Source organism: Spermophilus citellus (genome assembly GCF_964194105.1).
Source record: "Spermophilus citellus genome assembly, chromosome: 13".
Lineage (NCBI taxonomy): Eukaryota > Metazoa > Chordata > Mammalia > Rodentia > Sciuridae > Spermophilus > Spermophilus citellus.
Window position 1 is genome coordinate 58,516,626 of NC_138193.1, and position 16,388 is coordinate 58,533,013.

The 16,388-nt window shown below is 43.1% G+C and overlaps 1 protein-coding gene across 4 annotated transcripts in view; it reads right to left on the reverse strand.

The window, feature by feature from the left end:
• Nucleotides 1–8,905: 8,905 nt before the first annotated feature.
• The window catches only part of ARHGAP25 (Rho GTPase activating protein 25), a 95,474-nt gene continuing 87,991 nt past the window's right edge, over nucleotides 8,906–16,388 (reverse strand). For 3 of the 4 annotated variants that reach the window (XM_081264894.1, XM_081264895.1, XM_081264896.1), the window contains 2 exons: nucleotides 12,399–14,737; nucleotides 8,907–11,937 (listed from right to left, as the gene is read on the reverse strand). In XM_081264894.1, the coding sequence (XP_081121020.1) occupies nucleotides 14,530–14,737 (208 nt within the window). In that variant the 3' untranslated portion in view covers nucleotides 8,907–11,937; nucleotides 12,399–14,529. Of the gene's footprint in view, nucleotides 11,938–12,398; nucleotides 14,738–16,388 lie in introns of all 4 variants that reach the window. The other variant, XM_081264897.1, reaches the window with a different exon arrangement.

Consider the following 16,388-nt stretch of genomic DNA (forward strand, 5'->3'; position numbering starts at 1 on the left):
TTAACAAGTACATTACAACTTCAAACAGAGAACACGTGGAATGTAACCCTTGAATTGCCTCTTTAAAAGCCCTCTGTTCCTGCTGATGGGCAGAATCACAGCCTTTGGGTCAGGAGTCCCCTGTGTTTCTCCTTTGCTAGCAAAGCAATAAACCTTCTTTTCCCTTTTTCTCAAAACCATGTCCTCATTATTGGACTGGCACTGGGGACAAGGACCAAGCTTTCAGCAACACGACTACCTGAACCAGAGAAAGGAAGTCATTTTTGCATCTGAAGTCTGTCCTTCTAAGTTCACAGCCTAATGTTTCTCTCCATTACTATATCTTTTTGATCTTGACTTCTTTATCTACAAAAAGATGTTCCTATCTACTATAAGTAATAACAATAATTATAATAGTTTCATTTACTAATGAAGAGCTATCTTAAAATTACCTTCTTAGAAAATCTCCTGAAACCTGGGAATCCCCAAAGCCCCCTCCTTCCCTGAGTTTTTACCTACTTTCTATGGACAGCTGCGGCCTGCTGCACTTTCTCATTCTTAAGGTGCTACATGACATTTCTGATCCCCTGAGACTAACTCATGGAGAGTCATTAACAAGTCTATGAGGTTCCTTGGTGGGAGCTGAAAACTGTGCCCACTCCAGGCTGACAAAGCCCTGCTGGTGCTGGGCTTACTGAGCTGCCTTGGCTTAGAGGGAAGGGCCCCCTCCCCTGGTTGAACAGGTTGGGGGAAGGCGTGGAGAGAAGAGTGCAGGCTGGACTGGAGCTGGCCCTGGGCCCTCAGCTGTTCAGATGTAGCTGCTGCCTGGAGGCACTTAATCTGGAGGCCAAATGGCCAGTTCCCTCCACCTTCTGCCTCCTTCTGATCCTCTCTGTGGGGTTGCTCGCCTCTGGGCCTTATCTCATCACCAGCTATACTTTTCCATAGTCCAGGAAGTGGCTTTGCCTTGCTCTGTCCCCTTGCGGGAATTCTCTTCTCCTTTCTAGGTGGGAACTTCAAGTATGCCGTTGTCTCTTTCCTTTATTCTTTTTGGTTTCTGGTAAAATCTCTGTTCCAAGTTGGCCAAGGTGGGCTATTAGATCACAAAAGCTGGCGAATTTGCCAGAGAAGCAATATATCCAGTAACTAGAGATTTTTTCAAAGTGTTAACTTTGTCCTACACTTGCCCTAGCTCCATCCCTACCTACAGAAGTTGCAAGAAAAATGTTTTCCTCTGGGCACAGGTCAGTTTGCAGAGTCGCTGTATTGCTAAAGGCAGGAGCAAAAGCAGAAGCAAGCTACTTTGCTATATAGAAAGGTCATACTAGTACCTGACCCTGGGTTTTTGTTAGGCTTAAACTCCACTTAACATAAATAGAACAGTATGGCAGGCAGTAGTCAGCAGACAATAAGTGTTATCAATTCTTAATGTTATTACTATTATAATAATTATTAATTTAAATTTCACACATGCACATAAATTACATGAGTGTTTAGCTATGCCCTAAATGAAAAGTAAAAATAACAATTTAAATAAAAATGCCAGGAAACGGAGACAGCTATCACTAGGGCCAATCCAGTGGTATATATTCTTGGTTTCATCATTTACTTTGCTTTAGAATCATACATCTTAATGATCAGGGTATACATATACAGCTATGAATTATAAATCTGATAAGTGATTTTTTTCAAGATTTTCCAAAGTAATTTTAATAATAGGTGATTATTGTGTGATAGGATTAAGAATTAGACTTCAAGTATGACAAGGCTGCCTTGCCTTATAAGACTCAGAGACGTATAGGGTTCCACAAACTTATTTGATAATAATTCCATTTAAGAATGGATTACCTCTTCTCCTCCTCTTCCTCGTAATGCTGGGTCTCAAACCCAGGGGCTCACATGTTAGGCAAGTGTTCTACCACTGAGTTAATCCCTAGACCTTTTTATTTTATTTTTATTTATTTATTTTTGGACCAGGGATTGAACACAGGGGCAGTTAACCACTGAACCACATCCCCAGCCCTTTTCTTATTTTTTTACTTTATTTTATTTTGAGACAAGATCTGGATAAGTTGCTGAGAGCCTTCCTAAGTTGCTAAGGCTGGCGTTGAACTTGCAAACCTCCTGCCTCAGCCTCCCTAGTTGCTCGATTACCTATGTGTGACATAGCACCGAGTTTGGAATCTACTCTTCAGAGTCTCTCTTGCAAAGAGAAGCCTTCCAAGAACAAACTTGGGTGAGCACTTCTTTTTTTTATTTTTTTATTTTATTTTTATTTTTTTTATTGGTTGTTCAAAACATTACAAAGCTCATGATATATCATCTTTCATACATTTGACTCAATTGGGTTATGAACTCCCATTTTTACCCCAAATACAAATTGCAGAATCACATCGGTTACAGTGAGTGTGTAACCGGGTGAGCACTTCTTTAAGAAATTACCAAGAAATCTTCCAGAGGCAGAAATGTAATGTAGAGTTAGAGATGTTAGAGATGTGCCGTAAGTACTGAAAACCTGTAGGGCGGGTCTATCCCCAGGCAGAACCAGAGGTAAATAACCGGCTGCTCTGACTTTGGAAGAATAGCAGGTGCTGTGGTTCTGTGTGAGGGCTCTCAAACTTCTGGAAGGAACAGATCTGCCTGCAGATATACTGAGGTCTGAGCGCTTGACCTCTTTCCTCTCTTCGTTTGGGTTTCTAAAATATGCTTTGAAAAAATCTCACTGGAGAAAGGAAAAGTCTGAAACCTTCTAAATGGTGCCAAAACCAAACCAAAACTAAACTAAACAAACAAACTAAAAACCCCAATGATTCCCTACAAAGAATAAATTGATCAATCTAATTGAATGGACCAAATTGTTCCAATGTTCTAACAGAGTAATTAATGTCAAATATGCAGGTGTACTTAATGCTTTTCTGAAAGTATAAGAATTCATCTCCCCAAGAATTTGAGGGTAATTGCAGAAATAGCAATTACCAGTCTACACCTATTGCTCAGGTAATTATTATTATGGTCATTACTGAGTTGCAGGTTGACTGTTTCCTCTGACACTTAAGCCTTTGTATCATTAAGCAGACCTGGCTTCTATATTTGCCCTGTCACCTTATTATATTTTCTCAGTTTAAGTAGCCAACTACTTGTGAGATGTTATGTTTGAAATGTATCAATTAGCTATAAGATACATGTCGATTTTGAAAGTATTGAAATTTAAAAGAAGTCTTTTAGAAATGAGATCCCGTGAGTCTGAGAAAATTACTTAGTCTCTCTAAACCTCAGTTTCCTCATCTGTAGAATAGGAAAAAATCACCTATCTAATAGTATTCTGTGAGAACTAGGATATTGCAGGCAAAGCAGGGAACACCATACTTTGGGCACAGAAAACAGTCAATAATTGTATTTTTAAAGAAGTGGCCCTGGTCAAATGTAGCTCCTCTAAGATGCTATTAATTGTAGGAGGAAGAATCACTGTTGTAACATTTTTCTGTACTTGGGGTGCAACTGTCTTGTACAAAGTAAAGCTATCATTGGCAGCACTACCCAGATTATCTTTGTATAGAGATCAGTTACTCATGATTGGCATAACAGGGGCTGAATGCCCTAGAATTTTTGTAAATTTTATTTCTCCATTTACCCTCAAATTCTTTGGAAGATTTATTATTCTAATACTTTCAGAAAAGCAATGGAGACACACAAGAATGACTAACAATGAGAAATAAGTAGCATGAAGAGCAAGCCAAACTGTTGATATTGACATAATTGGACCAAAATATGAGATCCTATATGCGAACTTGAAGGCAATAGCTCCAGCATTTCAATAAGCAAGTCAATTCAGTATTCACAGCGTAATGTCAGCTTTCACTGATGCTTGTTTTTTTTTTTTTTTTTGAAGGTAATATAGTTGGTTCTCTGAGTGTTCTACTTTTGTGAATTCAGAAAATCACAGATTAAAAAGTATTCAAGAAGTTGCATCTGCACTGAGCATCTACAGACTTGTTTCTTGCTATTATAACACAGTACTATTTTCATAGTATTAAATTGAATTAGGTATTACAAGTAATCTAGAGATTATTTAACGTATATTGGAGGATGGCAGTAGGATAATATGCGAGTATTAGGCCATTTTATATAAAGAAGTTGAGAATCCGTGGATTTTGCAATCCACAGGGGGTCCTGGAACTGAACCCCTGAGAACACCAAAGGATGGCTCTATGCAGCCTTCAAATAGACACAGCACCTAATCCAGACCTCCTGTTCCCTCCTTATCAAGTTCAAGTTCCCACAGAACACATCTGGTGTTTGACCTCAGACAAGCTGAGTGGGCCCACCCAGCTCTTTCTCTGAAAGGGGACCAGCAGGCAAACCACTGCCCTCTTCAACAGCCTGGGAAGGAGCGACTTCTAAGAAAAATAGGGCTTTGAATAATTGCCAGAAAGTTAGCAAGGATAAAACACAAGGAGCGGAGGGCGAGTTTGTGCCAATGCATCATTACATGGGCCTCGTATCCAAGTGGTCAGGTGGCAACACGTCTTTTTCCACTCTCATCTACCAGGAGTGTTTTGAAAGCAGTCAGATCACATGAAATAGGCTGAAGACCTTCAGTGAGCTATGCCCAGAAGCTGCAAGCCCCCAGCCAGGACAGGCATCTTAAGCTGTCATCTCCGCAGGGCAGAGCCTGTGTTCAACTTATCACACATCTCTCAATGAGGTAGGATGGGGAATGCATGGCCCTCATTTCTCCATGCATTCATATGAAGAGGTTTTTCTCCCTCAAAGTTCTTGCTGGCAGTATGTTCTTCACACTTATCCTGTATGCCCCACTTGAGGGCCCGCCTAGTCCTAATGGAAGAGAAAAGAATTCTCTAAGTGGAAAGGTAGGTTTGAAAATAAGTGAGGCAGTTCAGCATGGAGGTCTGAGGGACTCATTCTTTAGACACATGGAACCAGGGACCCAGGAGACCCAAATCCAGAGTTGTTCCTAAGAGATCTTTTGAGGGTGAAAGGATGCATGGGGACCATGAATGACTTCTGGCAAGGAGTTGGTGATGTGTGGCCTCCCAGCAGCCTCAAGACAAGTAAATGGGTATGACTCAGGGGTGTGGGAAAGGCCTCTGTCTGCAGATATGTCTTCACCTTGATGCCGAATCAGAAAAGGCACAATTAGTGTTTCCCCAGACCCCTGACAGGGTTCTCTTAAAAAAAAAGTGTGTGTGTGTGTGTATGTGTGTGTGTTTGTGTGTGTGTATCTCTTTGGTGTGTAGTAAACTTTGTGTTACTATAACAAAATACCCAAGAGAATGGATTTAAAAAGAGGAAAGGTTTATTATTATTGCTCACAGTTTCAGAAGTTTCAGCCTGTGGTCATTTGCCTCTGCTGCTTTGGGGCCTGTGGTGAGGCAGTTGATTATGGTAGTTATATTTGGTAGAGAAAGCTGCTTACCTCATGGTGGCCAGGAAGCAAACAGAAAGTAAGAAGAGGAACCAGGGTCCAAATATCTCTTTCAAGGACATGCCCCCAGTGATATAACTTCTTTCCACTAGGCCCCATCTCCTAAAGTTTCTGTCAGCTCCCAATAGCACCACAAGTTGGGGACCAAATCTTCAACACATGGGCCTTTGAGGGACATTTAAGATCCAAACTATAGTACTTGACATTTTTATTCCTCTCTTTACCATTAAAAGATAGTTTCCAATGTGGCACTGTTTCCATATGTAGGGGCAGAGCCAATATCACACCACACAAATTGGATTAATCCACTTCAATTCCTAGCTCTGCTACATTGAAACCTCAGCAAAATAGACTCAATTGCAATTAAAAAAAAAAGAATTGATTTGAAAGCTACAGGAGATGAGATAAACAAAATACTTGTCACAGAGCCTGGTGGAGAAATGAATGTATCTGCTTCTCTTTAATGGTAGTTCTTGTCATGATGTTGGTATGGATGCCAGCCAAGAATCCAGGATGAATTTAGCATGCTGGGCCTAGGCAGGACTGAGAGGACTTCAATAAAGGAGAGAATAGAGGTAGAAAATAAGTCAAAGTGTCAACTTCAACTAGTTAACAGGTGTGCTTCAGGGCAAACTGGCTCCAGTTTCTCTTCAGCATCTCCCTTTCCCCTTTTAAGGCCTTATTTTAGCTCCTAGCCCCATCTCAGGTGGCAAAAGCCCAACATTGTAGCATTCCCTGCTGACCTCCTTAATCTCAATTTATCCCTCCAACCACAACATGCCTTATCCAGCCAGACACTCATTCCTTCTTTACCTAGCTCTCTGCTGGGAATTGGATAATGAATAAACACAACATTCATGATCAATGGTGGCTTCGTGGTTATTTCCTAGTAACATAACATCCACATAAGGATTTCTTGATCTGATATGGGCTGTTTGAAAGGGGTGATGTTTTAATCAGAGCTATTCTCAAGACTCCTTAAAATCAAGCCCTCAAGTTCTTACTTTTTTGCCTGTATAGAGAGTCAACTTTGAAAGCAAGTTGAGAGTATTCTCATATGTCAAATCTCAAAATCCTAGGATTTATTCCTAAGTTACTGTTACATTGAGATTCTTTTATAACATCTTTGAGGTCAGTTTCAATCATCTGCAAAATAGGTAGGTAAATAAATCCATTCTTCATCCCTTAAGCATGTTGTTATAATTTGGATCATTTTTTGAGGGGAGTACAGGGGATGGAACTCAGGGGCACTCGGCCACTGAGCCATGCCCCAGCCCTATTTTGAGTTTTATTGAGAGATGCTAGGAGCCACAAGCAAATAATATGATGCATGGCACTTTCGGTTGTAAGGTGACACCAGCTAGCCACTGAGATGATATGATTATGTTAAGATTTACATTCATATGGAAATTGGACTCCTGCTGTTCACCTTGGCCTGCTACGGGACTCATGTTACGGGACTCCTGGAGAGTTCCCATTGGTTGGGGAAGGATAGTAGGAGGGAATTCCGGGGGAGGTGGGGGGGGGGCCGGTTCCGGTAGGCGCGAGTGGGTGGACCGGTTTTGGCTTGCCGGCGCATACGGAGGATTGGCGGCTTTTTCAAAAATAAAGTTTTGTTCCTGCTTGAGTGGCTAGTGATTCTGTGCCCAGCCAAGACATTGGCAGAGAGACAGGGTCTCGCTGAGTTGTTTAGTGCCTCCCTTTTGCTGAGGCTGGCTTTGAACTTGTGACCCTCCTGCCTCAGCCTCCCAAGCCACTGGAATTACTGGCATGTACCACCGTGCCAGTCCTGAAATGTTCAATACAGTACACTGGATGTGCATGTTCTTTCAAGCATATATCCTTCATTATAATTTGCAACCTGCTTCTTTTCATGAAGCCTTCCAACAAAACCAACATTCTGGGGATGTAGATCCGTAGTTAAGCACTTGTGTAGCATGTGCAAGGCCCTGAGTTAGATCCTCAGCATCCTACAAAAAAGTTGGGAAAACCCAATACTCTCCTAACTGCTCTCTTCTAATAGCAGGGTGGGTCCCATTAACAATTCCTTTAGTCCTGAAATAGGATTAGAGCAAAATCTTTTTTTAAAAAAATATTTTTTAGTTGTAAATGGACACAATACTTTTATTTTTTAAATTTATTTTTATGTGGTGCTGAGGATTAAACCCAGTGCCTCACATATGCCAGGCAAGCACTCTATCACTGAGCCACAACCCCAGCCTAGAGAAAAATCTTGAGTTTATAAAGTTACTGTTCTCCATACAACATGCAGAGTCACTGCCTTAATTTTTTTCTAGATAGCCTTTAAAATTTTTTTTTCATTGTTGGGGATTGAACCCAGGAGTGCTTAACCATCAAGCCACATCCCCAGCCCTTTTAAAAATGTTTTTATTAGAGATAGCGTCTTGCTAAGTTGCTTAGGGCCTTGCTAAGTTGCTGAGGCTGGATTTGAACTCGAAATCCTGCTGTCTCAGCCTCTGGAGCCTCTGGAATTACAGGCATACACCACTGCACCCAGCTGGTAATTTATTATTTTTTTTAGTCAATCTAAGCTTCATTTTGTGACAATATGTTATCCCCTGCCTCAAATTAACAGAAAGTTGCATTTCTTTAATCAGCTTAGATATTGATTAGTTGTGGACAAAACACTAGTTTAGGAGCCAGGAGATAGTACTGGCTCTGTCACTATGTAATTTTGAAGATATATGTGGATATCTTATATTCAACAAGGAGGGTTGATTTGGTCTTAGAGTCCCTTTCTAATAGTAAATGCTGTGTGTATTATAACTATCAATTGGTAAGATGTCATGCAAGGTGAGGAGAAGCTGGGCATGGTGGTATTGGCTATAATCCAGCAACTCAGGAGTCTGAGGCAGGAAGATTGCAAGTTCAATGCCAGTTCCAATAACTTAGACTCTTTATCAAATAAAATAGAATAAAAAGGGCAGTGTGCCTTTGGGTTCAATCTCTAGTACCAGAGCTAGGGGATGAGGACCAAAGTTAATAACATGAAGTGAATGTACTTTCAGACGTATGGTTTCTAGAAAACCTTATGACGCTGGGATGTGAGATCCAAGATCTATCTCTCTCTCTTTTATTTCCAGTGCTGAGGATAGAACCCAGGGACTCATACATGCTAGGCAAATGCTCTGCCTCTAAACTATATCCTAACTTCCAAAATCTCGTTTGAAAGCCTATTTGAGAAATAAGAATGCCAGATCTTCAGATATGTGCAAGAAATAGTTAACCGTCATTGAATGCAGTTTCTCTCTCTCTCTCTCTCTCTCTCTCTCTCTCTCTCTCTCTCTCTCTCTCTCTTTCATTATCTGGCCTATAAGGCGCCTTTTTAGACATTTCTTCCCCTAATCATTCCTCTTCCACCAAATTTTCACACCACAGATATATATCTGTGTTTGGTACATGAAAATAATAATTTTTTTCACACACACACCCTCCCAAGAACCAGTTTTCCTCCTCCTTGGTGGGAATATTATTACCCATTGAAAATGTGTAACTTAGGAGACTGAACTTTCATAGTACCTAAAATTGCTGCTCAAATAAAAACTAAGTGTAAGAAAGGTCCGAGTTTATTTGCTTGACAATCATTTTCATCTTGAGTGTGCAAGAGACACAGGTCGGAGGTGACAAAACAGTTGAGAATGAGAAAAAAAAATAGGACAGGAGATCTGAAAGCAGGGAGGGATTGGAGAGGGTGCTGTTTCTTCAAGGGAGTGGGTAAGAGGTGGGCTGAAATTAGAAAGCGGTGGTGCTCCACATTGTTGCAGCCTCAGGGTGGGACGAGTACACCATCCCCCACTCCACCAGGCTGAAGGTGGGATCTCCAGACACCAGGGACAAGGGAGATACCTGCAGAACCTCCATAAATTCAAGGAAGAGAAGGCCAAATCCATTGTTGGCTCTTCTCAGGGCATTGCCATTTGTAGTCGGGGAATTTGGGGGCAACTCCAAGTCTATTTCCATTTTCTCCTGTGCCATGTCCCTGTCAAGGATGAAATCAATCGTTGCTTAGTTTGAAGTTCTCAAGGCTTTCTGGCTCTGGTTCACAGAAGGACAAACCATCGCCTTCCACAGTTGGTTGAGTTCTGCCCCTTCCCGCATGTGCTGTGTGTCTGACCAGATAACATGGGCTTACCTCCAGTTTGGATCTTTAATGTTTCCTGAAAAGTTCATGTGCGAGGCAAGGCAAGAAGGTTCAGAGATGATCAGATTATGAGAGCTATAGCTTCATAAGTGGATCAGTCCATTTGATGGATTAATAATTTGAATAGACTCTGGCTGGTAACTGTAGGCAGGTGAGTCATGGCTGGAGGAAGTAGATCACTGGGAGCATGGTCTGGATTATAATTTCCCTCTGTTTTCCAGCTGCTATGAATCGAGCAGCTTTCTTCCACCAGGCCCTTCCACCATGATGTTCTGCCTCACTGCAGGCCCAGAGTGATGGAGTCAGCCAACCATGCACTGAACCTCTGAAACTGAGAGCCCCAAATAAACTTTTCCTCCTCTAAGTCATTCTTGTCAGGTATTTTGATCACAGCAATGAAAAGCTGTTGGTCACCTGTGTTATCCTAAATGAATAAGCAAGAGACAAACCAGTATGTAGGGAAGACCAGAGAATGGAGTTGCCTTGATTGTAGACAAGAGAGGGGAGTCATGATTCAGAACAAACTTATCAGTTTTAGAACCATGTGAACAATTCTGGTTGCATATTGAAATCAACTGGGAATTCTAAAAATTATATTTTGAAATCCCATCCCCAAAGATTTTGATTCAATTGATATCTGAGGAAAGTTTTATATCTAAAAGCATCCAGCAATTGATGTTTGGTGGATTTCCAAACCATGATTGCAGTTTGGGACAAAAAGAACCTTGGAGAGAAGCCAAGAATCCCAAGAATCTCTGAATGGTGGGTTAGAGGAGCCCTCAAAAATCACCTTGAATCCTTTTCCTTGTGCAGTGGGAGCACCAGTCATTTCAGTTTATGTCTCTGGGCCTCAGTTTTCCTGTCCATTAAGGGAACACATTGGATTAGACTCAAGAGTATCTTCCTGTTCTGTTATGCCATGATTTCGAGTCAGTTTTCCAGCATCCAAGAAAATATAAGTTAGAAGATACACATCCTCATTAGCATTCTCTTCTCATTCCTTTGTCTGAAGTTGCCCTGGGAAGTCTTCTGAGCCTCCCTCCAGCCCCAGCCCTCTCTGCTACTGGACAAATGTCAGCCTGAGCTGGTGGCAGCTGGAGCTCCATCCTTGAGGCCTCCTTCCTCCCAGCCTTCTCAACAGGATGAAGGATTTCATGTGATTTTTTTGTAAGGCATCCCATTTTAATTGCAGGAGCAGCCTCCAAGAGCTCTTTGTGCTGCCCGGCAAGCACATGACCTGATCACTGCTGGTATCTGCACCGGAAGTGGTGGAATGTGGAAGTTTACCCGATGTTAGTGTACATGCATCTTCCCGTTCCCAGCCGGTGGAGCCCAGCCAGTGGTTGCTGTGGCACCATGCTCCTTTGTCCTCCCCCCTCAGCAGCTCCCAGTTGCCTCTGAGTCTCTTCTGCTTCTTACTTTTCTGAGCAGAGCTTGAGGAAGTTGGTCCAAACCAAAAACCAAGAATTTTTATTGTTTCCATCCTATGCAGCAGGCTCTGAATTAGAAATACAGCACTTGGTCTCAGACTCCAACCAAAATCTGTTGGGAGGGGATCATCCCTGACACTCCTGAGTACAAACTGTCCCATCTGGTACATAAACTTACTGTAAAATCACCAAATGTGCCTTAAATGTAAGAGAAATGTGCCCTCATATGTGCCATGCTCAAGGCTGGGAAGGAAAAAAAGACTAGTAGGGAAGATGGCAGGGGGGTTACAGTACACAGTGCAGACCTTCCCAGTTCTCAACATATGAGCTGGCAGGAGAAGGGGTAAGGTGAAGGTAGGGGGTGTGGCTGGAAAAGGGGGCAGATTTAGTACAGCCCTGTTCATGGAATGGCTTTGAAAATAAAGGTGGGAACTCCTGAGTCCAACAGAACACCCGGCATAGGTCTGTCTCTAGAATTGTCCTCTAGAAACTGGCCCATGGGTCCAGGTGATGTCTGAAGCTAACCTGTCATGCATCACATGCTTTTTCTTTTGAGGACAGTGGCATCAGACCTCAGATCTTGCCTGGCCCTCCCTTGGACTCATGAGGGCCTGGAGTCCAAGAGGAACTGTTTCTTGTGTTCTCCTTGAATGGAGAGTAATGTGGGCGGGTCAACTGAAGCAAGCCAGATTCTTCTCTTCACCGCCTGGTGCTTGTGAAGCTGGATCCAGCTCTGCTGATTCCTAAGATGGGTGATAGGAATAGGACAAGAGGCATCACCAGGCCAGGAGCAGGTTGGGATTCAAACGTGACCCTTCTACGTAGCCCAAGCTCTGGCTGCCAGACCCAGCAAGGTCTTAGGACGTGGATCTCAAAACAGGCTTCAGGGCCTCCTCTTTGTACCTTCAAGCAGATATTCCCTGTGTGTGGGAAGCCATTCTGACACGTGATTGGGTGACTCCCGTTAAGGGCATGAGGCGCTTTGGCTCTGTCGAAGCTTTCCCGACCCTTTCCTGATGAGAGAGCCCATCCGTGTGGGGGTGTGCCTGACCACTGACCCCGGGGACCCAATCACTGATCCTGACCTTGGAGTGCAGCCCCCCCTCAACCTTCATTGGATGGAATTCTCCCCTGAATCTCTTATTCCCCAATAAAGGGCTACTCCCCGGTGTGTTCGCTCTCTCTCTCTCTCTCCTGCTAGCCCTGAGTAATCCTCGCTGCCCTGCTGGGCGGCTAGAGGTGGGAACCAGAAAGGTGAGCTGTCTCGGACCTAGCAATATAAATAAGGTAACTGGTCTGTGTGTTTTATTTCGATCTCTTCTAACTAACTTTATGCCTAGAACCTCATTAATGAAACCACTGCGCAGGCCGCGTGGTAGACCTGTGGAATTGTGACACAGGCTACCTTCATAGTCAACTCTGTTTGGGCACCCAAAGAGCTGGCGCATGGCATCTGTGGGAGAACATAGGGACATAAGCTAGCAGAACTAACCACAGGCACTCCTCAACTCAAATCAGAGGTCCAGGTAAGTGTTGCCATGTTTATAACTCTGTAATTAAAAAGCAAATTGACCCAGGAAATTTACCTTCTTTAATGTTCCAAATCATTTCCTCCCAATCTTTGGCAAGGAGGCTTATAAGAAGATGCTCTGTGCTGTCCCCAACCCCTCCTTCGGGGCAGTCCTCAGGGAGATCAGAGTGACAGAGCAGGGCCTGAGTAGCAGGAATAAGCAACACTGGCCCTCCTGTCCTTACTTCCCACTCTGTAGGTCATAAGTCCAAAGGCAGGGGGATTAACTGGAGTAAGGAAAACAAAGGGAAAGAACACTGGAGGAGGCACATGAGCCAGGAAGGCTGAATCCTCACTGTGGTGACCGGATTGGAAACCACTCATTAAGCCATGTGGCTTCTAGAGTTCAAGTAAATTTTAGAAGCAATGGAATAAAAGATGTAAAATTGGGACAGGTCAGAAAGGAAAACGAGGCCAATGGTCTCCAGAGCTGAAAACATACTGGGGAAATCTATGAAGCTGTGCTTTTAATTTCATCATGATTCAATTTCTGTCCTGTGTTTTATAAGACACATGATGTAGCAATACAGTAGTATTTAGTCATCCCTCGATGTCTCTGAGAAATCAATTCCAGGACTTCCTGCAGATAACAAAATCCACAGATACTCAAGTCCCTTATATCAAGTTTCATGATATTTGCACACAACCTATGCACATCTTCCTGATATTTTAAACCATCTCCAGGTCACTCATAATATCTAAGACAACGTAAACCCTTTGCAAACAGTGGATATGCTGAGCAGATTAGTGAATAATGACAAGGAAAAGAAAAAGTCTGTACATATTCAGTACAAGTGTAATTTTTCTCCCAAATATTTTTCTTCTGAAGTTGGTTGAATCCATGGATGTAGAACCCACAGATACAGAGGGTTGACTTTAATTTATAAATAAAATAAATATGCCTATTTGGAGGGATGTGGGCTTGAACATTTTCTATTGATGTGGCATATGATCAAAAATACTTGGAGGCCACCTAACTAAAATGCTGTCAAAGACCATAAGAGGCTCAATTGGACTACCTGAGTCCTGACATAGATGAGGAATAGTCAGCTCTCTGCTGGGAAAAACCCCTCTGTCAGTAAACTCTCTTGCATTTGGACAAAATAGGGAGAAAAATTAATATATATGTAATCATGACTATTACTGTGTTAACCCACAATACGCACAACTGGGGCCACTGAAAGGCAGGAAGAGGCTGTAACACAGCTCATATCCTGTTCACCAAGCTGTGTCCCCTGAGAAGGGTGCATCTGCTTCAAGGAGCAAGGGTCTTTCACTAGATCTCATAAAGATTTTATATGGATTGGCAACCATCTTGTTCTTTCCTTTTTCTTTATTTGGATATAATTTTCTCATAATTTTGCTTTTATAAATACAATTCATTGTTTTTTGATTTTTTTTTTTTTGTCTTTGTCTATGGTGAAGTTTGAGAATTCCTGGAGAATTCCATCTCCTGATAGCATGACAGAATGGCGATGTGACCTCAGCCAAAACAGTCTTCTGGGGTGAGCACTTGAGCACTGAATTGCATTGTCTGCCAGAGATGCCCTAAGGCCATCTGAGTCAGTGAATCATTCCACATAGGAAACAAAGAACTCAGGCCTCAGCCTAGCTTCAGGGGCCAGGGCCAGACCTCTGCCTGTGTCCTTTGATGTTTGTCTCAAACTTCTTCACTGGACCTCACCTTCCACCGTAGAAGGTTCCACTTTGCTCTGCCTGCAACTTCAGTGGAATAAAACAGTCCCTTTGAGTACAGCAACAGGTGATCATAGGTGTCCCTGCTCCCCCTCATCTTCTTTCAAACTCCTTTGATTTACTGATGTTTCCCCCCAAACCATCCCTTCCCTCTTAGGGAGTAATCCTGCTCCTTCATTGTCAGGTAGCACCAAGAAAAGGAGCAGAGTTGATCCCCTCTGGGACATCGCTGGTACTCCCGGGACCCTCAAGCATCAGCCTTGGGCTCCTTCACTGATTTCACAAATTCCTTGACTTCTTCTTCCAAAACCTTGTTCCTCCTCTCAACATCCTCCCGGGAGCGCTCCACATTGCGGAGAGTGATTTCCAGAGCCGCAAACTTCTTCTTTTCCTTCTCCAGTTCTTCATTGAGCCTCACCACCTTAGCCCAGACGTCATAATTTTCCTTCTCAAGGCTACAAGGAAAGAAGGAAAAGAATGAAGGAACCAGGTATTAATTCGAGACCCTTCACCCTTACTCAGAACCTCCTGCTCATTTTCCATTCCAAAACACAAGACTGGATCCAACAGGGGCCTCTTATTGATGTCCTTCTTCTTAGGTAAAGACTCCCCAGTAAAACTGAATTTATGTCTGAGCCCTACCTTTGTCATTTAACACCATCCTGTGACCTTTCTGGCATTACTGTTTTTTATGTCATCTTGTGTTTTGTATCTTCAACCATATAATAAAATCTTTGAAAGAAGAGACCATCTCTAATGTATGTCTGCGAATACCTCTACGGCACTTTGTACCTGTTCTGTTCAATAAAAAGTATGGAAGCCTCATCCAAATTCCAGACTCTCAACACTTTTGTGCACATGATACCTCCTCATCCTTCTCCCATGCAAAATGTGGTTTGGAGACTGCCTTTATTAATGTCCTTCTGGGGGATCAAGACTTGGAAAGCAAAGGGAACTGCTCTTAGGAAGTATGGTCCGGCAGCCCCCCATCCCCACTTCTGAATCTTGCTTCAGGTGAAAAATCTGCGGCTTTCCTGAATTCTCAGAATTTTCTTCCATCCCTCTTTCCCTCCCTCCCTCCCTCCCTTCCTTCCTTCCTTCCTTCCTTCCTTCCTTCCTTCCTTCCTTCCTCTTATTCTCTTTGGACTGGATATTCAACCCAGGGGCACTCAACCACTGAGCCACACCCCCAGCCCTATTTTGTATTTTATTTAGACACAGGGTCTCACTGAGTTGCATAGGGCCTCACTAAGTTGCTGAAGCTGGCTTTGAACTCACAAAGCCTCCTGCCTCAGCCTCCCAAAGCTCTGGGAAGAATTTTCATTATTATTGGCCAAAATCATAATAGACTCCCAGGTGCCCCCTGCCAGGTTAGGCTGAATTAACCCTTAGGAATGAGTGTACACTTTGAATTTTTAAGTTAAAGGAAGGGATTTTAGTCCTATGGGGTGAAATTCAGATCGGATTGTGTGATTGGAAATTTGACTCAGTTTCATTCTGTGGAGTGCTCCCTCCCTACTCTCTGAACAGCCTGCCCAAGATTATGTGAAGACTTGAGCTGCCATCAGAGCCCATGTCTCAGATTTTATCTTCTAGGGCCTTGGCCTATTCTGCATGTAACAGCCCCAATTCAGAGCCTTGCCTATCCCCGTCAATCTCTTCTTGGAGCAGAACTGGTCCTATTCCTTTTGACTCTCTCATCACAAATCTAATTTTCTTCTCCACATTCTATAAAGCCTTCTGGATTGGAGAAAATCCCAAGCAAGATACTGTGCTAGATCTTGACTCCTGAATCCAGTGGAGAGGTGGAGGCTGGATGGGCTCAGGGGCCTGTCTGACCTGGGTTCAAATCCCAGCCCCAGCATGATTAGTCACGTGACCTTCAGGAACCTTCCATACTTCCTAAGCCCCCCTTTCTTCTGGGAAATGAGGACAGAGGATTTCTGTGGGGGGTTCCATGACAAGATGTTTCTGAAACACAAAACTTAGAGAAGGCTGTCAATCCTCCTCCCTCCGCTGTGGACAGGGGATCCCCTGACAGGTCGATTCACATAACTCTGTTCTATTCAGGAGCAGCTGCTTCTCTTTCTACTATGTCAATGACAC